The 23,706-nt window shown below is 43.3% G+C and overlaps 4 protein-coding genes and 2 pseudogenes across 4 annotated transcripts; 4 read left to right on the top strand and 2 right to left on the bottom strand.

Moving 5' to 3' along the window:
- Positions 1 to 314: 314 nt before the first annotated feature.
- On the top strand, positions 315 to 1,633 carry LOC130136086 (umecyanin-like). Its single transcript, XM_056306122.1, has 2 exons — positions 315 to 593; positions 1,030 to 1,633. The coding sequence occupies exons 1-2, from the start codon at positions 419 to 421 to the stop codon at positions 1,383 to 1,385; spliced, it is 531 nt and encodes a 176-aa protein (XP_056162097.1). The 5' UTR covers positions 315 to 418; the 3' UTR covers positions 1,386 to 1,633.
- Positions 1,634 to 4,523: 2,890 nt separating this feature from the next.
- On the top strand, positions 4,524 to 6,328 carry LOC115684198 (blue copper protein-like; annotated as a pseudogene).
- Positions 6,329 to 9,063: 2,735 nt separating this feature from the next.
- Positions 9,064 to 10,141, top strand: LOC130136070 (blue copper protein-like). The gene is made up of 2 exons (XM_056306092.1): positions 9,064 to 9,386; positions 9,522 to 10,141. The coding sequence occupies exons 1-2, from the start codon at positions 9,164 to 9,166 to the stop codon at positions 10,139 to 10,141; spliced, it is 843 nt and encodes a 280-aa protein (XP_056162067.1). The 5' UTR covers positions 9,064 to 9,163.
- Positions 10,142 to 13,207: 3,066 nt separating this feature from the next.
- LOC130136033 (umecyanin-like) lies at positions 13,208 to 14,214 on the top strand (annotated as a pseudogene).
- A 2,256-nt stretch (positions 14,215 to 16,470) lies between these two features.
- Positions 16,471 to 19,716, bottom strand: LOC115667783 (probable acylpyruvase FAHD1, mitochondrial). Its single transcript, XM_056306091.1, has 7 exons — positions 19,501 to 19,716; positions 19,205 to 19,370; positions 18,204 to 18,256; positions 17,657 to 17,719; positions 17,280 to 17,330; positions 17,067 to 17,184; positions 16,471 to 16,818 (listed from the first exon to the last, which is right to left on the bottom strand). Exons 1-7 carry the CDS (start codon positions 19,606 to 19,608, stop codon positions 16,703 to 16,705), a joined length of 675 nt encoding a protein of 224 aa, XP_056162066.1. The 5' UTR covers positions 19,609 to 19,716; the 3' UTR covers positions 16,471 to 16,702.
- A 2,338-nt stretch (positions 19,717 to 22,054) lies between these two features.
- Positions 22,055 to 23,634, bottom strand: LOC130136076 (probable acylpyruvase FAHD2, mitochondrial). The gene is made up of 3 exons (XM_056306104.1): positions 23,353 to 23,634; positions 22,370 to 22,487; positions 22,055 to 22,143 (listed from the first exon to the last, which is right to left on the bottom strand). The coding sequence occupies exons 1-3, from the start codon at positions 23,632 to 23,634 to the stop codon at positions 22,055 to 22,057; spliced, it is 489 nt and encodes a 162-aa protein (XP_056162079.1).
- Between the last annotated feature and the right edge of the window lie 72 nt (positions 23,635 to 23,706).

Raw genomic sequence — 23,706 nt, 5'->3', positions numbered from 1 at the left:
AAACTTGTTCAAAATTTACCAGTTTGAGGTTTTTGGTGATCAAAAAATTAATTTTGGATAAATTTATCACAGGTGTACTAGTTTGGGATTTTTTGTGGTATTAATCCATAGAGAGAGAGTACTATTCATTCAAAATTATTGAGAAAAAATAATTTAATTACATCAGAATACTAATGGGAATGCTTTCATATTTGACTTTATCATTTTAATCTTAAACTCCATCACCGACTACACGGAAAATTAAATAATCGGTCAACACTAATCAATTCATGTGCCTCACTACCTGTCCAGCACGATGCAGCCTGCCTGTTACCTGTATGAAACTCAGGAATCAAATCATACCTTTGACAAAACAAGGAGCGCAAAGACTTTTTGGGGAGCGACCTGGGGCTTCATCGTAACACAAGCCGAGCCAACGATGGCCAACGCGAAAATCACGGCCTGCGTGCTCGCGGTCACGGTTGCGTTTTTATTGGGCACCGAGGCGACGAATTACACGGTGGGTGGTTCTGGGGGATGGAAGGTCCCTTCTAGCACCGGCGCATATTCCGACTGGGCTAGCCAACACGCGTTCGAGGCCGGCGACGTTCTGGGTGAGTTAGAAGCCGTTTCTCGCCTGACATGAATTTTCAAATTCACGTACATTTATGAGTGCCAAGTATGTGTAACATCTCGATTTATGTTGAAGAAGATCCAGAATTATGGTGATTTGGTTTTGTGCACCTTCTGAGCTTGTTTTGCGAGTAGATCTCTCATCAGAGATGCAAGGCAAGGTTTGAGCACAGATCTAGTCAACACGACTATATGAAGATACCAAGGGAGATTTTGTCTTCTTTTGGTTGATAACATGAAGGAAATAATTATAAGATGTCTTGTGTTTTATCTTCACATGATCAAGAAACGGAAGGTTTGAATGTAATTAGACTGATCCATCTCTGCCCTTGATCTGGGGTGCTTGCCTTGACCATGATCAATAAGCTTCGCTCTTTGATGCTCATGATCCTTCAAATTTTCCTTTTTTGGGGCCAGTGTTTGATTTCGACTCGAGCACGAATGACGTTGCGGACGTGACGAAGGAGGACTACGACGCCTGCAACACCGGCGCTCCATTCACTGTCCTATCCACTTCTCCGGCCTATTACTCCCTTGATACCGCCGGCGACTATTACTTCCTCTGCACCACTACAGGCCATTGTTCCCAGGGTCAGAAGTTGGCCATCACCGTCGCCAAGTCTCTGAGCGGCCCGACCTCCAGCCCGCCAGGATCCCTGCCGCCGCCATCCCCCACCACAGGCGCAACTGCATCTCCGACAAGCGTTGGCTCATCTCTTGGTGTTGCGCAGCTAGTCCTGTTCATGTCCATTGCCATGAGCTCATTGTGCTAGCTCATACAAGAGGGGGGATCATTGCTTCTACTAGATAGAGGTGGAAATGTTGGTACATTGCGAGGTGCTGTTGCAGAAAATATAGTGGATGAATTCATTGTCTTTCTTTGGAACGAGATTCAGATAGAAATAATCAATTGAGCTATACAGAGAATCTTGAGTTGGTTTAGCTTGGCCAGTCTCTCTGGCTTCAGAACATTTGGATGATTCATGTCGTAGTTTGATATGTTGACTACACCGTTTAATCAGCGCTTCTAGTGTCCTTCTCCCGATTTTTGGTACACGAGTTATTGACTACACCATTTAATCAGCCCTCCATGGTCAAATAAAATGATAAGAGCTCTAATCTTTAATGAAGAATTCAGCAAGAAAGTCGGACCACACGAGAAAACTTAGCATATTAACTGGCAATGTTTTAGTATATTTCTTAGAATAAATTAGCTTGATAGCTTTAATTTTTTTTTTTAACGAAACAACTTATAGTCTGAGCTTATCACAAAATTCTTTGAGACTGAGAGGAACAACGTTGAATTTGGTTTAACAGTTTCATTTGCAAGGACACTAGTGTTTTGCTAAACATAGTCACTCAAGCAAAATCATGGATAAGTATACTGAAAGTCCCGAAATTTATCACGAAAGTGCAATTGAGTAATAAAACTTTAAAAAAAACGCAATCAAATCTAACACAAACCTAGTGCCATGCCGGCCCATCAAATCAAATGGGCCAGCCCGGCCAATCGACGTTTCATGGTGAATCGAGCCTCGCCTAGCCATGGCGAGGCCGACTCCGCTACCGCTGGGTGAGGGAGAACCCAACGACAGCGAGGTCGATCGAGCCTCACCAAGCCATGGCAAGGCCAACCCCGTTGTCGTTAGGCGAGGGAGAACCCAGCAACAGCGAGGTTGGCCTCGCCTTGGCTAGGCGAGGCTCGCCCTTACCAGTGGTTGGTAGGGGGAGCTTCACTAGAGGCTGGCGAGGTCGACCTCGCCGGCCCTAGCCTCTAGCTAGTCACCGGATTGGCCAGAGGGAAGAAGAGCAAAAAAAAAAAAAACATATAAAAAATCGAAAAAAATGTTAAAATATGAAATAATTACCACGTCAGTGTTAGTCGGATGCACTAAATTGGTACAAATGTAAAAGGTTTATGACTAAATTAACAAAATTGAAAGGTTTAAGATTGAATTGACAAAAATGAATAAGTTTAGGACTGAATGGGGCTTGCATGTGAGAGGGGTGTTGAAAATATCCCATGTTGCTAGACAATGATATATATATATATATATATATATATATATATATATATATATATATATATATATATATATATATATATATATGTACTCTTTACACTTATTAGCTTTAACTTTTCAATTTTACTTTTCATATAACCACGTTGCTTATCCAAAGAGCGGTCTTCAAGTGGAGTCGATGGCACGACACAAAATCTCAAAGGCTCGACGACGATTAACAATGTTTTTCCGGTGTCGGCCCCAAAAATAGATGACAATATTTTCTAATCTGTTCTTCACCCGAGTTTACTTTTGTTGCGGAAAAAATATCAACTAATTTTTTCTGTGAAAACCCCACATCCTGTTACTCTGATTCGTTTCATCATGTGCATTAGCGTGCTTCCACGCTCTCATTGCCCCTTTTTCCTCTTCCATCATCACGATTTCTTTTTTATTGGAGCTTTTTCTCCTATCATTTCAATGGGGTTAGACTTTTGTATTATTTAAATACAAATTTGAAAAATTCGAGATTCTTATGCACGCTGATGGGCTTCACGAAGCAAAATCGATTCCCAAAAGTCAAAGGCTTTGCTAGGCTGGTCAGTGCTCCATGGATAGATTCAATTCGGTATATGGATACTAAAATTATCAAAATTAAGTTACGTATGACACTCACTTTAGTGTTAAAAATTTTCTATTGTCGCTTTTTAAAAAAAGCAATCACTTAAGTGCTAACTTCAATTTGAATCGCTGGAAATCCGACGTAGTCATAGTTTATTAATAATTCCTACCTACGTGGCTCATCGACATGCTTCGTCAGCATATTATCTCCTAAACGACGTCGGTTTCAAGTTTTGCCCCAAATTTGAAACCCTAATTCAATGTTTCCCCCAAAAACACGCTCTTTCCCTCCGCGAAGCCGCTCGCGCATCGTGGTCGCCATCGTTCACCACGACAAACACGTAAACGACAAGGACAACGAAACCGGCGGCAGAGGAAAGGAAAGAGAACGAGCTGAGTCAAACACGCGGTGAGCTTTCAACGAAAGAAAATAACCGTGTGTCTTCGTCGGCCATAATGCACCCTGGCCCTCTGCAGCTCCTCGCCAAGCCTGTCAGCGAGCTTCGAATCCACCAGCTCAATGCTCGCTTGAGCATCAATGGAGGCCTGAAGGCGATGAATGGACGAGTCGAGCACGGCATGCGCTGCTGTAGCGACTGCTCCTCGCTCGACGTGTGGGCGATGTGCGCGGCAGCGTCGTGTGTTTCCTCAGAGAGAGAGAGAGAGTCAGCAGGTTCAACAAAAAAAAAAAAAAGACAAGTATGCGACGTTATTTTTAAAAATGGGAGTCGTGTGGCGTCGTTTTTGGATGGCCAACCACGTCAGCTCGTGCGAGATCGTTTGTAGGTCCACATCATTTTGGCCAGAATTTTTCTCTGGAGGCACTTAAGTAATCGTTTTTTTTTCAAAAAGTGGCACTTAAGTTATCCGGCGAAAAATTTTGATATTAAAATAAGCAACATACACAACTTTTGACACTTCTAGTGTCATTACGCCATTCAATTCTTTTGCATCAATGTAAAACTAACGTGTCACTAAAAAAATATAAACTTTTTTTCCCCTTAAAGCACAATCGACAAAGTGATTGATGAAAGCCCCATGTCATCAACATCCTACGTGGAGCCAAGCTCATGCCGACCCGACCCCGTTCCACCTGTCGCATATCTCACGTCGGTGGCTCCACCAAGGGGTCAACGCAATGCACGACAGTGATCATTCCATAAACTTCTTTAATTTTTCGTGTTTAGTCAAAATGATTCCATAAAAAAGTTGGAGCCCCAGGTGGTCTAAGAGCAAAGAGGGGTGTTCAAGTTCAAAACGGACGTTTTCTTTAAAACACAGAGGCCAATGGCAAGGCATCTGAACGGTTTTACTTTCGTGGCGGTTGCTACGGTGGCGGCGACCGTGGCTTTACTGCCGGGATCTGCAGCACAAACTACTGCGCCGCCGCTTGAACATCTGAAAGGGACGGTGACTTACACCGTGGGAGACGCCATGGGGTAGACCATACCCGCAGGCGGGGGCGGCTGCGTATCAAGCTTGGGCTAGCAGCAATATCTTCGAGGTTGGAGACATTTTAGGTGAGTTGAGAAATGATAGTTTAGTATAAAGTCGAAAGCCGTCTTCGTGACTTTAGACATTTTAGGTGGGTTGAGAATAAATCGCCACAATCAAAAAAGGCAAAAGGGATAAAAAGAAATATTTTTAAGTCGATAATCGAAAGGGAGATCCGGTTCAAATACCATGTGAAAATGTCAGATTTAAAAACTTAAACCGATAGACAGATGGAAACTACACGTATAGAGAGCATCTAAGCTCCGTAGACAGAATAATAAGAGATATTTAACGCTCACAAAGCCCGTGCTTTCATCTTCTTGTTAATTTTCTTTTTATGTTTCCGAAAAAACGAAAGAGTTCTTTTTAATTAAGTGCATGAGAAGGGATTAAGAATAAGGGTACAATCGAAAGTGCAACTTTATAGGGATGCTGATTCTCCACAAAATAAAATAAAAAAAAATGAGGGGGGAGGAGGGGGGTGGTGGATAATGAAATTTTTGAGCATTGAAAGCAAAAAGCTGGAGACATCTCTGGCCCACGCGTGGAGCAAAAGCTCTCTACTAAAAAATAAACAAACAAATAAATGAAATTATAAATATAAATATAAAAAGAGAGTAGGAAGATGACAGTGGTTTCGGGTGATACAAAACATTATTAAAATCGATCATTTAGCAACTAGTGGTTTTCCAAATCAGTGCCCTAAAAGAAGGGGAGATTGGCAGGTTTCAAGTCACGCCCATGTGACATGTCCGATTCGTTTTGGAAATTAGTGGGTCGTTCATCATGCGTGTGGTGGGGTCGGCCATCTAATCGAACCGAAAGAAAAAAAAAATCATGGACTTTTTATTCCGAGATAAATTTCCTCTTTTATTTATTATTATTATTTTTTTAAATTTCAGTTCCGAATGCACATTATTCCGTCGGCTAGTTACTAAACTAGACTCGTTATTGCCGTGCCACTTTTGGAAATGGGGTCTCAACCACTCGTGGCTAAAGTCACGAAGACGGCTTTCGACTCGTGTAACAAGGCTAACCCCCTCTCTATCTCGACCGTCCCACCGGCGAGGATCACCCTCACCACCGCCGGCCAGCATTTCTTCATATGCACCATCCCTGGCCATTGCTTGTCAGGCCAAAAGGTTGCCATCAACGTCACCACCTCCAGCCCTTCCGTCACTCCCCTGCCGAACCCCTCTGCCATCCCGCCGCCGTTCTCCTCTATCGCCTTGCCCCCCAAGGCAGCCACTCCTTCTCCCCCCGCCTCTACTCCAACATCCTCTATTGCCACTCCACCTCTGTCGCTCTCCGCCTCCACTCCATCATCCTCGATTGTTTCTCTGCCGACCAGCACCGTGACTCCAGCACATTCCACAATGAGTCCTCCACCTAAAGTGGCGACTCCATCACCCTCCGCCACCATGCCGCCCTCTAGCAAGGCCGCTCCACCATCTTCAACCCTAGCTCCTCAAGAAGGGCGACATCTCCGGCCGGGTTGCGCTCCTCCCATGCAAGGGAACTCGGCACCATCACTTGGTGTCGCCGTAGTTTTTGCAGTAATTTTGACCACGGCAGTAGCCTTATTTACTTTTCCATAATCGTTGTTGAAAAAAGGTACGTATTGGAGGAAATATACGTAACACTATTTGTTGTAACCAAAAAAATAATAACTCTGAGAAAGCAATAACAACTATAATAATGACCAAGTCAATGAGTAAATTTGTTGAATAAATCTTCTCAACACGGGCAGAGTTCACCAATGTTACAAAAAATATAGACTAGAAAATTTGCTATAAAAAATTACAACAAAATTAAACAAGATGTGAGGTGCGGCTAACCGAATCTCCTTAAGATTATTAGTTTCTACCAACAGTGCTAAGCAGGTTCACGAACTATATCTCCCAAGATACAACACATCGAACCCATTTGAATAAACACTATACAAATAGGACTCTGTCAAACACTTCTTGAAACCATTACACTTATTAAAATTAGCCCAAGTTTGCTATCTTCTTCATTTTACCACAGTTTACATCCTAATCTACCATGCCATAGATAAGGAGACACAACATTCTAAACTGAAGACTTCTATTTATTAATAGTCCTTGGGTACAAGCATTTCGAATTTACATCAATGATAGCCACATTAGCTTTGAAAAGGTCATTTCACAAGTACCATTTGACCACATACATCCTTCTTTGGAAAGTACAAACCTGTCAAATTCAAATATAATTTTGAAACCCTTCTTGACAAGTATGGGACCGAAAATGAGATTCTTCCGATTCTCCGGTACATACAACACATTTAGCAGGGTAATTTCTTTGCCGGAAGTGAACTTCAGGATCACCTTTCCTCTCTCATCAATCTTTGCTCATGTAGAGTTAGCCATGTGAAGCTTCTCTTCTTTCTCAGCCTTTTCGTAAGACGAGAATATGTGTTTATCCACACAAATATAATTTGTGATACATGTGTCCAACCACTAATCGTTATTGTTCGACACTAAAAATATCTCGGACACCACCACAACAGTTAGTCTCTCATCATCTTCCTACTCTATCAAATTCAGTTACTTGGCTGCACCATTGGCCTTGCCTTTGTTCAAGCGCTTCTTGCAATCCTTAGCCCGATGGCCGGGTTTATTGCAAACAAAACATGTCCCTCGAAATTTCTGGGATTGTTCCTTCTGCTTGTCTTTCCTTGAAAAGACTTGTTCCTCTTCCTATCTTCATTGGAATTGAAAGATTCAACAAAATGTCGCCCGACCGCCCAGGCGCCGTCGCCTAGGTCAGGCGACCTCGCCGGCCCCTCGTCGGCCCTTCGCCGGCCAGATCCGCCCTCGCCGGCCCTTCGCCGGCCACCCTCGCCGGCCACCCTCACGGTGAAGAAGATGAACAGTAACAGGGCAAAATCGGAAAATTGAAATTTGAGTGAGGCAATTTGGGAAGGGAAAATAGGCTTCAAAGATTTGTGGAATGCCGAAACCCCAAAGTCGGGTCCCACTGCTTTCCTTCGACTTTCCGGACTCGGAAAGCCGAACCAAACAGTTCAGCATTTTGGGAAAGGGGTTTTCAAGGCCGAAAGCCCCTTCCCAAAGCTGAACCAAATGGGGCCTACATCAAGATGGGTAGCTTTTGCTTTGAACCCTCTTTAGCAAAAGCCTACTTGCATTGACATATAGAAATTAGTTTGGGTAAATGACGCCAGCCGTACAAGTTGGGAATTTTTTGTGAGGCAAAAATTAGTTTGAAGTAAATGTGGTGCAGGCATTCCGCTTTGGGGATTTCTTATGGTATTAGCTCTATATTTTTTTTAAGGCAAAAAGACACTATAAGTGCCATAACTTGTGTACGACGCTCACTTTAGTGCCAAAAGTTTTCGTCGGCTCACTTAAGTGCCAAAAGTTTTTTTTTTATCACTTCAGTGCTAAAATTTTTAAAAAACGATCACTTAAGTGCCAATCTCCGGCGAGCACGTCAGCTTCAAAAATTAATAAAAAAAATGCCACGTCGGATTTCCGGCGAAAATTTGTGTACGGCACCGGAGTTGACACTTAAGTGATCTTTTTTCAAAAATTTTAGCACTTAAGTGATCGTTTTTCAAAAAATTTAGCACTAAAGTGATAAAAAATACTTATGGCACCAAAGTGAGCGCCTGCATACAAAGCTTACAGCACTTGTAGGTGTTCTTTTGCCTTTTTTTTTTAATGTGTCCTTCACCTCATTTTTTCTCCCGAAAAATCAACCAAATTTCCCTGTGAAAGCCCCACGTCCGGATTCTCGGACTCGTCTCATCACATATAACGTGCTTCCACGATCTCATTGCATCTTCTTGCTCTTCTGTTAGCGAGCTCTTTTTCATTACAGCTTTTCCATTGTTTCAATGGGGTTAGACTTTTTGTGTTGTCTAAATTCAGATTGAAAGTTCGAAAATTCTTGTGCACGCCTCATGGACTTCACGTAGCAAAATCGAACTCCCCAAAAAGTCAAAAGCATTCGCTAGGCTTGGTGGGTTTCTCTTGAGGATTAGATTGATTCTCTATTGCAACAAGCATTTTACACTCAAAAGGTCAAAATGTCATTCGAAAAATCTGAGCTCTTTTATCCCCTTATGGCTCAATCGACAAAGTGATTGATCAAAGCCCCACGTCATTAAACATCCTACGGTGCCGAGCTCGTGCCGACCCGATCCGTTCCACTTGTCGCGAATCCAACGGCGGCGGGGACTCCACCAAGGCGTCAACGCAGTGCACGACAATGATCATTCTACAGGCTTCTTTAATCTTTCTTTCTCAGTCAAAATGGTTCTATAAAAGAGGAAGCCCCAGGAGCACCAAAGAGCAAAAGAGGTATTGAAATTCACAGATTTCGTGAGTAGGAGGAGATAAAGTTAAAGAGCAGGGGCGACCTGACGTTTCTGAGAACACAAGAGGGCAATGGCGAGGCGTTTGGTCGGTGTTATTTTCATTGTGGTGGCGGCGATGGCAGCTCTGCTGCCGGGAACTACCGCGCAGGTGCCTGCGCCGCCGCCCGGACATCCGAAAGGGCCGGTGACTTACACGGTCGGAGACACCATGGGGTGGACTATACCCGCGGGCGGCGCGGCCGCATATCAAGCTTGGGCTAGCAACAATATATTCGAGGTTGGAGACATTTTAGGTACGTCGAGAAAGTACATTTTAGTATAAAACAAGACATAGAGAATACGTTATTAGTGAAAAATAATTTTAAGAACAACCTTTAGCAAACTAATTCTTGGGTCCAAAATAGCGATTCTCTGATCTTTTCATGCAGTCTTCAACTTCAACAATGGAGCGCATGACGTGGCTGAAGTGACGGAGTCGGATTTCAACTCGTGCAATGGGGCCAACACCCTCTCCATCTCCACCGTCCCGCCGGGGAGGATCACCCTCGCCACCGCTGGCCAGCATTTCTTCATCTGCACCGTCCCTGGCCACTGCTTGTCGGGCCAACAGGTCGCCATCAATGTCACCGTCGCCAGCCCCTCCGGCACTCCGCCGCCGTCCTCCCCCGCCGCCCCGCCCCCCAAGGTGGCCACTCCTCCCCCCTCCGCCGCCACTCCGAAGTCCTCCGCCATGGCTCCGACTCGGTCGCCATCCGCCTCCGCCCCGTCATCCTCCTCGGCCACTTCTCCGCGGACCGGCGCCACGACTCCGGCACCTTCCACGGCAAGTCTTCCGCCTAAAGTGGCGACTCCATCACCCTCAGCCACCCCGCCGCCCTCCAGCACGGCTGCTCCACCATCTTCAACCCTGGCTCCCTCGGCGGTGGCGGCATCTCCGGCCGGAGCTGCGGTTCCTCCCACGCAAGGGAACTCGGCAGCATCACTCGGCATCACCGGAGTTTCTGCAGTAATTTTGACCGCGGCCATAGCTCTATTGACTTTTCCATGATTGTTGCGGAGTCATTTTTGGTCATTACATTTTCTTTTTCTGGTTGCGCAAGATGAAAATGATGATGTGAATCGTGATCCTCGAGTTCTCATTCCCCATGCTTTTTTCTATTAAGAATAAAGAATGTTTCGTCACCATGCCTGTGAATGTTGCATGCCATGCAATGATGTAAAGAAAAGCAGGAAAAGGGAATGACTCCTCCTTTTGTTCGTCTTTTTGGCTTCATTACAAGCCTGATCTAATCCTTCCCCTCATTCCTTCATTTCCACAAATACCAGCAACAAAGGCCGATTTACTTAGGAAAGCTTCTATGCTAGAATGAAGGAGAGATACTAGCCATTGATCAGAAGCAGGGAAGTTTCTCTGTTGAGTTTCAGGCCCATATGGTAATCTTGAGTGAAATAAATACCACGGCTTCGATCCTTTTTCAATAAAATCATCAATTATTGAATCGACAAAGCCCAATTTAATGTCTCTTTCTCCTTCAAGTTTAATTACTACAATACCAGAGTGAATATGATCTCCACCGGACATACGTAAGGCTTTAGCTGGTACCGAGAAGTGTATACCATGATTTTTCTGTCTGTCGATAACTGCATGCATTGTACAATGGATGTGAATAAGTGGACCGTTATCTCGGCAATAATGAACCAAGCTAGTATTGGCAGTGAATCCCCCTGTTAAGTTAGTGCAGACCAAACACATCTACATCTTTCACAGATTTAAGTACCAAATGCTCGGTGGTCTCCACTTCATGACAGAACCCACACTCAGAGCTTACCCTTATCTTTCTTTTACATAGGTAATCAGCTGTAGCAACGGCATCACAGCTAAGTCTCCACGAAAAGAGTCGTCTTTTGGGGGCAGTCAATATTCCACCCAAGTGTCCATACCTCATTGACCACCTTGTGGCAACTGGAAGACTTGGTTCTCGTCATCTGCTTTTTCCTCTGTTACATTGCAAAGTGATATGCAGATTCAACTAAGAAAGCTCCACTTCTATTTTAGGGCCACATCACTTTATCTTCGTTTCTGCCCCAGCTAATATGAGTTCATGCACCATGGCCTGTTCCTCTCGATATATTTTCCCTCTTAATAGGTTCAGTGTTCAAGGATTCGTTTCATTGTCAATAAGAACTTCAACTTTCAGGCTTCTACCCACCATCAGTGTCAACTGGATGCACCTTGTAATCCCTACTAGAATTCACCCACCTGTCTTCACATACTCTTGACTGATTTTCCATTGGCTATCTTCCATGGAACTCCTCCTTTGATCAGCTCATTGCCTTCCAAGATACTACCCCATCCCCAAGACATCCTCCCTCCTTTTCTTGTCTCCATGAAGCTGCAATTAGGAAAGTAAAATCCCTTAAGCCTCCCTACTCAGAATTCTGAAGGATTAGTTTGAATCCTCCAGGCAAGATCGGCAAGGAGAGCTAGGTTGAACTGAGAAAAACTTCTGAAACCCAGACCCCCTTCCAATTTAGCTTCAGTTGAGCTTCCCCAACTTCTCCACTGCGCTGTCCCCTCACTTTTCTGTTGCCCCTACCAAAATTTAGACCCAGCAGCATCCACTTGCTCACTCCACTTCTTAAGAAACTCAAAGCGAGACATGGAGCTAGTGGGGACTGCATATGCCACTGTTTTTATGAGCATTTCTCTCCCAGCTTGAGATACTAAGAGAGATTTCCAGCCTGGAAGCTTTCAACACCCTTTCTTTCGCAAAACCCAGTGCCTCATATCTTCACCCCAAAATGGGCAAACCAGAGCATCACTCACTGCAGCTTTTGAATTCATTTCCCACATTTGAATTGAAGAAGATGCTGGATTTCTGCACATAGACTTTCTGCCCTGAAGCTCGACGGTAACGGTCAAGAATCCCTTTAAAACTTCTTCAGTTATCCTCATCAACCAGTAGGAAAAATAGTGAACCATCCGCAAAAAGTAGATGGGACAACACGGAATTGCTTCTTCGGTTTAAGGCCTTGGATCTGACCTTCCTGCACAGTATGGACTAACAAATTGAACAAGACACCGCAAATAGGGAGATAAAGGGCCTCCTTGACGAATTCCTTTGAAAGGACAAATTTTTATAGGATCTTTCGCCATCTAGCAATAGCTCATAGCCCACAGATCTTTCACAAGTCATGACCCAACCACCAATGTTTCCTCATAAACCATTTTAAGCATTACACATTTTAGGAAACTCCGTCCCGCACGATCACTTGCTTTGCTCATATCAAGTTTTATAGCACCCTATCCATCAATCCCATCTTTCCTCAACTTCATATGATAGAAAGCTTCATGGGCCACAATGGTCATATCTTGTACGAGTCTACCTTCTAGGAATGGATTCTGGATAGGACTTCAGGAGTTATGAATTGAGGAAGAAAATGTTTGAGCCTATTAACAAGGACTTTGGAAATGATTTTATGAATGAAGTTAAATGAACTAATGGGTCTACACCCCTTTCTTCACCTACCGCCACCATCACTCCGTTGCGCTTGCTGTCCACTCATCTGACCATCACCATCATCGGAGGCTCGTCTACCTCTACACTATGGGCGGAAGAGATTAGAGGGGCTGTGCTGTTTTGTGTTAAATGGACTGTTTAGGTAATATCACGTGCTATTGATCAATATAGTGATACTCGTTACTGATTTACACAAATGATAATTCAGATTTGAGGAAATTTCCGTGAATCAAGATCGGAGATGAGACACGACCTCAACTAAAGTGATTCGCTACATAGGGAGTCGAGTTGTAGACAGCTCTCAAACATAGTAAAAGATTACGAAGATGTTCATTGTACCAGTAATTCAAAAAGAACATAAACTATCACATCTTAGGCTAATGTTTCAATGGTGCATTGTAGAGTACGCATGATTGATATGACCTATTCCAACAAGAAATCAACAAAAGTGACTGAAAATTAATCGTGATTATACAGATTATGAATTGAACTCAGCTCCGAACACAATAGATCTGAGTGTTTTTTTATTACATTGTTGATTTGGTTCAGCCAAAGGATATTAAACAATAATCTCTCTCTCTCTCTCTCTCTCTCTCTCTCTCTCTCTCTCTCTCTCTCCTATAAAAACTCAGCACTACAAGGAACCGCACGCATTACACTCGGAAGCAGAACACAGATTCGACTGAAGGAGAGCTGAATAACAGAGGGGAGACCTGGAGGAGCACATGGAAATGGCTACTCGCGTGAATTTAACGGCATGGTTGATTATGATGATTGTGGCCGGCTTCATAAAGGTCCACGGGGCGGCGGCGACGTACACGGTCGGAGATGAATTGGGGTGGACTGTCCCCTCCAACATATCCTATTACCAGTCTTGGGCTGCCTCCAAGACTTTCATGGTCGGCGACGAGCTATGTATAAGCCCCTCCTTTTACCTTGTTCTTATTCTTTCGTTTGTTTCCTATTCCTCGTACATGCGCAAGGTTTTCTCTTTCACCATTAATTTGTCGGGCAATTATTTAAGTGAGCTATTCAAGAACGGAGCGATTTGCATGTACATGTGAGAATGAATCGATTTCCAACGACTCATATTGTCTAGCAAAATCTGACCTTTGGAGGATTCAGTTTTACGCAATCAAGTAGAGATCCAGATTTATGGATATGACTTGATCGATGTCATTGATCTCTCTCTAGATCAAAACAGAGTCATGACTTCTTGTGTGATTTCTACAGTGTAATCGATTTTGCACGTCATATCATTCATGAAATGAGCATACTTTGTTTCAGCTTTCAATTGGACCGGACGCATAATGTGGCCGAAGTATCAAAGGCCGAGTACGACAACCGCACCCAGTGTCGTATCTCGTATGGGCAGTCCGGGGGACATCAAGCTCTTGAAGGGCGGGTCTTACCATTACATCTCGCACCGTCGATTCACATTGCGAGCTTGGCCGTAGCCGTCCCATCACCGTCGGATCGTCCCGCAGCCCGCTCCGCCTCACCGAGCAATTCCGCTCCGTCGCCGCCTCTCGACTCCCGTGTCTTGGTCTCCGCATGTATCACCATCGCCATCGTGTCATTATACTCGCGAGTGAATTGAATGTCGTACATTATATTGGATAAACGCGTTGGTGTCGCCTCTATAATGTAAGGAAAATAAGGTCAATTGTCTCTTTCTTGGCCTATAAGAAAAGAGAGTCAATTCATGTGAGTTAGATTGCCGCTGTTTGTTGATTTCTACTTGTTGATTTCGATCAATGGAATCCACAAACCTGAACTATGAGCGGTGAAGTGAACACCATATCTTTAGAGAAAAGTGAAATTTGAGTCATTCATCCGGGCCCTTCCTAATTACCCCTGGATTATACAATAGGAAAGTCAAAAAATTAGGTGATAAATATAAATAAACATATCTTAAAACAATCGGCCTTCTCCAATTCACTTCCTTAACCACCTAGCTTGCAAAGGCGTAGTGCGTGCACTAATGTATATAACGCTAAGACAGGGAAAATTGTCAAATCAGTCATAAACCTATTGTACGGCAGCCAATTCAGTCCCAAACCTTTTAATTTTGCCAATTCAGTCCTAAACCTTTTAAATTCTTGCCAATTGAGTCCTTCAGGCCAATTTTGGCCGGCCGGCGCTGACGTGGCCGCCGGCCGTCCGGTCAACGCTGACGTGGCAATTTTTAATTATTTTTTTTCAATTTTTTAATCTTTTTTTTTCTTTTTCTTCTTTTTTTCGTCGTCTCCCCTCTCGGCGGGTCCGCGACCGGCGGCGGCCAGAGGGGAGGGCTGGGCCGAGGCCTCTGCGAGCTTGCCCGCCGCCCACCGGCGAGGGCGAGCCTCACCGCCCCCGGGCCGGGCGAGGCGAGGTCGGCCTCGACCTCGCCGTCCGCGACCCGTGCGACGGCGAGGCGAGGCGAGGCGAGGTCGAGCCTCGCCGTGATCCGGGCGAGGCTCGACCTTGCCGTCGCGATCCAGCGACGACGGCGAGGCGAGGCGAGGCGAGGTCGAGCCTCGCCGTCGCGACCCAGTGACTACGATGCTTGACCTCGCCTCGCCGTCACCGGGTCGCGACGGCGAGGTCGAGGCCGACCTCGCCTCGCCTAGCCAGGCCGGCGAGGCTCGCCTCGCCGGGTGAGCCGGCGGGCGAGCCGCCGCAGGCCTGCTGCCCTCCGGCTCTGGTCGGCCGCCATTCACGGACCGGCCGTAGGGGAGAAAGAAAAAAAAAAGATTAAAAAATTGAAAAAAAAAATAATTAAAAATTGCCACGTCAGCGTTGACCGGATGGCCGGCGCCGGCCGGCGGCCATGTCAGCGTCGGTCGGCCAAAATTGGCCGGAAGGACTCAATTGGCAAGAATTTAAAAGGTTTAGGACTGAATTGGCAAACTTAAAAGGTTTAGGACTGAATTGGCCGCCATACAATAGATTTAGGACTGATTTGATAATTTTCCCCGCTAAGACATGTCTTGTAAGTTGAGAGAGAACCCTCTACAAGCTCCATCGCATATGACTAAACCAAATGAGAAACTCGATCTGACGATCAAGAGAAGAAGTGATGAAATCTATTTAGGTTCAGATCCGGCACTCTGCTAATCAAAGTTTTGCCATCAACCGTGCTTCAAGCCGTGGCATTCACTCAATCAATTGTTTATCAATCATACAATTGACATAAAGAAGCCATAAGCAATGTCCAAAAAGATCAAAGCAGAGCAGCACAAGAAAGAGGACTTTTGATGAGGGATTGGCGGTGGGGTTCCTCGGGAAGTTTAATTCTTGTAATGCTGAAGAAAGTGACGCAAAGATAAGTTTGCACCATCTGAACTTAGTGAAGTATATAGTCATCTATCGTTCATCCAATGTCATCGGTCCAAGTGTTATTGGAGCATAAAAAGCAACCAAAAAGTACATGACTTGAAACTGCTTTTCAGTTTCTTCTGGCATTAGGTGATGTACGATGCATAAAAGGATCGATGGCTGATCACGACGTGGCCCGAGTTGAATTAAAGAGCGAGCGGTGGGTACAGCACTCGAAAAGATGGATTTCTCATCTTTGGGATGTAATGCTTACGTAGTTAATGCATCGTCTATATCGCTGCTTATGATATTCGATATTCGTAAATATTATTAGCTCGACCAAGTTAGGATTTCCTTTTTCTCCGGATATTGATTGTTCTGAGCTCTACGTCCTTAAAAGAAATTTCATCCTCGAATTACGTTTTCAAAGGTGGAACCTATGCCTCAAAAAGTTTAATGGACTCCCAAAAGCTAAAAAAAAAAACCAAGTGACTTATGAAAAGCTTTGAGTCGCTTCTTGATCCAAAAGAACAGACAGATATGATAGACCAATATCGAGCAGCTTCGAGCCAGTCCATTGCTTTGCATGTGGATGTGAAAAAGAATACAACAGTCTATCTTTCCAACACCAACTCCAATTGAACTTGCACGATAGCATTACAGCTCTCTTATCTCTAATTGGTGCAGCCAAAGTTCTCACTTGGACAGTTCAGTTGAATGTCCTTATGAATTTCTGCCAGAACAACACTAAAGCGTGCAAGATTTTGCAATCATTTGAAATGCTTAGTTCAAGAACTTCCTGGTCTTCGACGTTGCTCAACATTGAAGTGAATGTCGATTAGACCTGTTATGCCAGCAGTGATCTTTTGACCTACTTTAACAGGGCCAACACCTTGGGGAGTGCCTGCACAATCGGGTGTAAGAGATCATATGCCCGGTAAAAAACAAAACATTATTAGACACAGAGAAAGCCACTTCTGAATCTAAGGGAAGTCTAAGGAAAGGGAGTCGAGAAACATTAAAGACTTGGTTTTTCAGGTCATACTACTGATAACATACTGTACAAACCAAGAATTCTAGATACTGCAAAATAACTTAATAGCAAGAAGACATCTGACACCAAAAAGTGACACAAAAGATTAAAGCAATTACCTGTCAGTATGACATCTCCCTCAAGAAGGGTCATAATAGAGCTTATGTGGCTAATAAGAAAAGGAAGCTTAAAAATCATGTCCTTGGTTGAACCCTTCTGCCTTATTTCATCATCTACCTGCAGTTAGAGCAAACAAATAGACTAAGATCAGTTTACATAAATGAGAATCAAGCACTCATTGTTCTGTGAATGTAAGACTGAGAATTTGACACCTTGAGCCACAATTCCAAGTTGTCAGGGTCTGGCACCAAAGATTTGTCCAGCTGAGAAAGGTTTTGGAATCAAAACAATAGACAAAATCAGAAAACTGCCAAAAGAGAAAACACTCAAACTAAAGTCAGATACTTGAAAATCTATTATAAGCAATCTATGGAACTCAGTTCTTAAGGTAAGTTTCTTCCAAGCCCACTGGCTGGCTAATCTCAAGTCAGAGTTCATCTATGTTGAATTCGCCAGACAATCCAAACTGACATCGTCAGGCAAAACCTATCATTCATCCCAGCAACCCATCATCCAGAATTTATCCTTCTGCATGACCTCAATATTGAATTTGATAAAAGGAAAATTAAGCAATAGCATTTTCACTTACCACAGAGCTAATTGGTGTGAAAGTATCTTGCCCTTTTGCTACTGTCCATGGAAGACCTGCGGACTACCAACAAGAACAACAGGGAACAGATGAAATCAATTTCATTTAGAGTTGAACGGATCCTCAAGAAGAAAAAATTTTGGATCCACAGAAAAATGAGGAAAATATTATACATGTAGGAGCTGAAAAAATAACAAAAGTAGGTTGGTCTTAGTTGATGTCCACAAAATCATAGGCCCATTAAGTTCCAGGGAATAATCATGTCTAATGTGCTGAGCTAGTTAATCAGCTTAAAAAGACTTTCCCAGTGTTTATTGCGAGGACATGTCACCAAAGGGAAGGTCTCACTCAAATGATAACATTACGATTTGACAAATGCTAAAGTTTCTTCTGAAAACTACCAGCCACCTCATCTTTGATAGCAACTTTTTTCTGAAACAAAAGATACAGCTGGTAGATAATCGAACATTTAGTACATTTCAGGAACAAAGAGAAAGGGAGGCCACCAATTCTATCCGTAAAAGATTTAAAGAAACAGGAAATACACCTTCGCAGAAGATTGGATCTCCCTAGCAGTCATATCCAGTCCAAGAGCATACCCTACAATTCATGAGCATACCAGCTTCACTACCTCAAAGATTGAAAAATCTTCTATCGAACGAAAAGCACAGATCAGAGAAACAAAATCACGAAAAAGACGGAATAGAGAGTCAACGACTGATTAGTTGAACCTTCTAGTTACTCAGTGATCCCTTCACTTAGCATCATAATATCCAAAGCCATCCACATTCAGTATCCCAAACCTCCACAATATATAGAAGTTAGGTGAAAAACAGCTCCAATTACAGATCACACACTCAACCACAATGTAATGTATTTCATGCACCATCCCAGGATCGTAATGTGCATTTAAGCTTGTATAACCGCGAAAAGGTTTGTGTTGCTTGCCCCAAAACACAATCTAATTGACTAAAACTCGAGGAGGGACAAGCAAAGCATAGACCAGCTCCGTCCGGAAGTTGACAATTTATGCTAGGACGCGTTTTGCAAGCACCAACAACAATGGGGAAAAGCATTAATGGGAATTATAGACGAGAAAAGCATATAGCTTCAATTAATAGTTTTCAAAATGACATCGCATTACCTTCTCTTGATCAGGGTCAATTCAGCACGAATAACAATCTAGTCGCCGGTTTAACAGAAAAAACAAAGGTAGATAGATATTCATGTCCATGATGACCAAGATATTGTACGGTTCGGAATCATCCCCCGGAAAAATTCGCTGATTCTCCTATTCAGCTTCATAATCACCCCCCATCTCCAATGAAGTTGTATCATGAACCAGAGACAAATTATCCTATCCTTACTAGCTCGAGTCCAATACCAAATGAAACTCACTCCGCCCAAAAGATCCAGATAGTTAGAAGGCATCCCCAATCAATATGTGAACGACACCGCAAATCACGACGCCATGAAGTCCGTACACTAAGAGGACGGCAGCAAAATCCATCAAAGCGCACGCAAAGCGATCACCAGATTCGAAGTTACCTCCGACATAGTCCATGGCGGCCGACTCGGGAACGTCCCGAGCTTTCCGCCCGATCACGACCGCGAGCTCCACCTCGTGGTGGAGCGACAGCAGTGGGGGCGGCACCTCGATCGTCCCCCCGTTTTCCAAGTACGACGACGTCGGCTTCAGGAACAGCACCGGCTCCTAGTCACCGGAAACATCGCGCGCGCGAATCGTCGGGGTCAAACGATCGGCGCAAACAAAGGAACCGATTCAAGAAGACGACGGAAGGCGGAGAGAGAGAGAGAGGGAGAGAGGGAGAGTGTACGGGTACCTTGGGAACGGCGTTGCCGAGTTCCTTGGCGTGGGCGGTGTAGTTGCGGCCGACGGCGACGATTTTGGTGCCGACCTGGAGCAGCTTTTGGAGCCCGATCGATGCCATCGGCCGTGCGAAGAAGCAGCAGCAGCAGCAGAAAGTCGGTCGATCGATCGATCGATCGAGAGAGAGACCGCAGAAGAGGACGACGAAGTTGAGTGTTCCAATTGCCGTCCACTTTAATATTCTTTGTTTTTTTTCTCTCTCATTTATTTAGCCATCAACAATAAGGAAAATGTTAAAAATAAATATAAATGTGCGGAGCGTGATTAGTAGTAGTAAAGTCAAGAAATTTCGATCGATCAAAATCTAGTGATCCTGTTAAAAGGAAAAATAAGAATCTTCGGTGTTATATTTCTAACATGAGATCCATGAGATTGTACTTTCTGTGATATAGAAATTCAGAAGCCAGGCGATTAATTAATGTGTTTGTGCATACATAGATAACATCGGCGAAAGAAGAAATGCGCATGCCTGTGATAGCAAAAACGAAAAATAAGGTCGTAACCGTGTGTGTATTGAAGATAAATGTTTAGAGATGCACTTATCAAAAAACGAAAAAAAAACGCCTGGAGACTCAAATTAGTTTAGAAAATAAGTAGAGTCGTAAGATGACAAATATTTTATCGTTTAATTTGTAAAGTAGATACATTTCTTGAATTGTCAACGACATTTATCTTGGTGGATTATCAATGTGTTAAGTTACTAACTTTCATTCGGAATGTCAACCTTAATTTGATCGACGTACCTGTACCGCTACATCGTGCAACAGATGTTGGTGAATAAAAATTTGAGGAAAATCCAATACTAGACCTACGTTCGTCCAAGCAATATTAGGTAGGATGCACGCACTTGTAGGGGAGGGAATAACACTTTTCGCATCCTAAACTAGACGTGTTCGTGCTACTTTGCTCCCTGAATTTTCAATTTTCCACAGTGCATTTTTGAAACATGAAATCATGGACAACTTTCCTTTTTCCTGGAAAAAAAAAATTATAAGATTCATTGGATTCAAACGAGCCTCATGCTTCCAATAATTTCTCCGGCCCGTTCCGATTATATAAATTGAAATAAACAAATATCTCCATTCGATACCAAAAGAATGGAACAAATACGATTTTTTCATGAGACTGGCCGCTTTGCCGGGGAAGGTGAATCACAGTTTTCCATCATGGTCGAAAGACGAATGCCAAAGGGAATATAGAAATCCAGGTTTGACCATTGACTATCGCATCTCCCGATCTTCGAAAGGGAGACTAACAAAATTTATCTTCGACCGGAAGCCAAGTCCTCCATCTGCTTACCGCAATACAATTTGCAAATATAGTCCCGATCGATGAGGAGGTCATTATGGTCTTTGCACAAATAGTCCCGATTGATCTTTCTATACCTCAGCATTTTTAATCGGGAAAATGACACAAACAGTCTCTAAACCTTGGCTTAATATGTAATGTGATCTCTAAACCTTTAATTTATTCAATATCGTCCCTGAACTTGTAGTACGTGTTCAATTTAATCCATGAATTATATGAAAATGTTCGATATAGTCCATAAACTTGAATTAATGAAAGGATATTATTGAATATTTTCATATAGTTTAGAGATTTTATTGAACATGTATCTAAGTCCATAAACCAAATTAAATAAATTATAAATTCAGGGTCTACATCGAATATTAAAAATGTACCATCTAAACTTAGTAAAGTATATACTCATCTATCGTTCATCCAATGTCATGGGTCCAAGTGTTATTGGAGCATCAAAAGCAACCAAAAAGTACATGACTTGAAACTGCCCTACAGTTTCTTCTGGCATTAGGTGATGTGCGATGCTTTAAAAGAGATCCATGGCTGATCACGACGTGGCCCGAGTTGAATTAAAGAGCGAGCGGTTGGTACAGCACTCGGAAAGGTGGATTTCTCACTTTGGGACGTAACGCTTACGTAGTTAATGCATCGTCTGCGATCACTGTTTATGATATTCGATACACGTGAAAATTATTAGCACGACCAAGTTAGGATTTCCTTTTTCTGCAAATATTGATTGTGCTGAGCTCTACGCCCTTAAAAAGAAATTTCGCACCCAAATTGCAAATAACGATCCTCGAATTATGTTTTCAAAGGTGGAACCCATGCCTCAAAAAGTTTAATGACTCCCGGTAGTATAAAAAGAAAACCAAGTGAACTATGAAAAGCTTTGAGTCGCTTCTTGATCCAAAAGAACAGACAGATATGGTAGGCCAAGATCGAGCAGCTTCGAGCCAGTCTATTGCTTTGCATGTGGATGTGAAAAAGAATACAACAGTCTATCTTTCCAACACCAACTCCAATTGAACTTGCACGATAGCATTACAGCTCTCTTATCTCTAATTGGTGCAGCGAAAGTTCTCACTTGGAGAGTTCAGTTGAATGTCCTAATGAATTTTCTGCCAGAACAGAACCACACTAGAGCATGCAAGATTTTGCAATCATTTGAAATGCTTAGTTCAAGAACTTCCTGGTCTTCGACGTTGCTAAACATTGAAGTGAATGTCGATTAGACCTGTTATGCCAGCAGTGATCTTTTGACCTACTTTAACAGGGCCAACACCTTGGGGAGTGCCTGCACAATCAAACACCGAAAAAAAAAAACATTATTAGACACAAAGAAAGCAACTTCTGAATCTAAGCCTTGGGAAAGGGAGTTGAGAAACATTAAAGACTTGGTTTTTCAGGTCGTCCTATTGACAACATGCTGTACAAACCAAGAATTCTAGATACTGCAAAAGAACTTCATAGCAAGAAGACATCTGACACCAAAAAGTGACACAAAAGATTGAAGCAAGTACCTGTCAGTATGACATCTCCCTCAAAAAGGATCATAATGGAGCTTATGTGGCTAATAAGATAAGGAAGCTTAAAAATCATGTCCTTGGTTGAACCCTTCTGCCTTATTTCATCATCTACCTGCAGTCAGAGCAAACAACTAGACTAAGATCAGTCTACATAAATGAGAATCAAGCACTCATTGTTATGTGAATGTAAGACTGAGAATTTGACACCTTGAGCCACAATTCCAAGTTGTCATGGTCTGGTACCAAATATTTGTCCAGCTGAGAAGGGTTTTGGAATCAAAACAATAGGCAAAATCAGAAAACTGCCAAAAGAGAAAACACTCAAACTAAAGTCAGATACTTGAAAATCTATTATAAGCAATCTATGGAACTTGGTTCTTAAGGTAATCTTCTTCCAAGCCCACTGGCTGGCTAATCAGGTCAGAGTCCATCTACGTTGAATTTGCCAGACAATCCAAATTGACATCGTCTGGCAAAACCTATCATTCATCCCAGTCCTTTATTTTTTAGCCACATTTTGTAATTGTTGAATTTCTATAGTGAATTTTGTTTTTCCTCTCCTCTGTGGTTTTTCCCGCAGGGGATTTCCACGTAAATCTGCATGTTCTTTTATTATTCTCAGTTTTAACTTCATTGTATTTTTTGCATATGTCATAACGGGGTGTTTGTAATGGTCCTTGAGAATTGAGCCAGTCTATTAGTTGGAAAGCTTCCAAGATTTTGTGTATTACAACATTTTGAATAGGAGTCAAGAAAAAAAATGCAAAGAGGGATAATTTGTTATGATATGAGGATTCGTTTTTTAATCGACCATGAAACTGCCACAATCAATAAAATGTCCAACTCAAAAATTATTTCCTCCATTAAAAAAATTATTTATTCATTGAATCTCCAATGTTATACAGTAGAATAGACGATATGTCATCGTGCATCATACAAGTTTCAGTCCTCAAAATCCCTTTAGCTATACCAGCCACAGTAATTATATCATCTGATGACAACATGGATGACCCGGACAACATGGCAGCGGTGGCGGCGGCTGCAACCACGAGCACGGTGGTGGCAGTTGCAACCACGAGCATGGCGGTTGTGGCTCTATCCACAAGCACGGCAGCAGCAACAGAGGCGTCGGCGGAGTCGGCGGAGTCGGGCGGCGTCGGGCGGAGTCGGGCGGAGTCGTCGGCGTCGGGCGGCGTCGGCGGAGTCGGCGGCATCGGCAGCGTCGGCGGCATCAGCGGCATCAGCAGCAACGTTGCCATCGTTGTCGACGGCGACTGAGACGTTAGCTTCTGCGGCAATGTCGGTCACAGATTGATTTTTGGAATCTTAAC

The sequence above is a fragment of the Syzygium oleosum genome, unplaced genomic scaffold (assembly GCF_021117445.2).
Source record: "Syzygium oleosum isolate NSW1041296 unplaced genomic scaffold, Sole_v2.1 Sole_v2.41, whole genome shotgun sequence".
NCBI classification, from domain to species: Eukaryota; Viridiplantae; Streptophyta; class Magnoliopsida; order Myrtales; family Myrtaceae; genus Syzygium; species Syzygium oleosum.
This window is presented reverse-complemented; position numbering and strand designations above follow the sequence as displayed.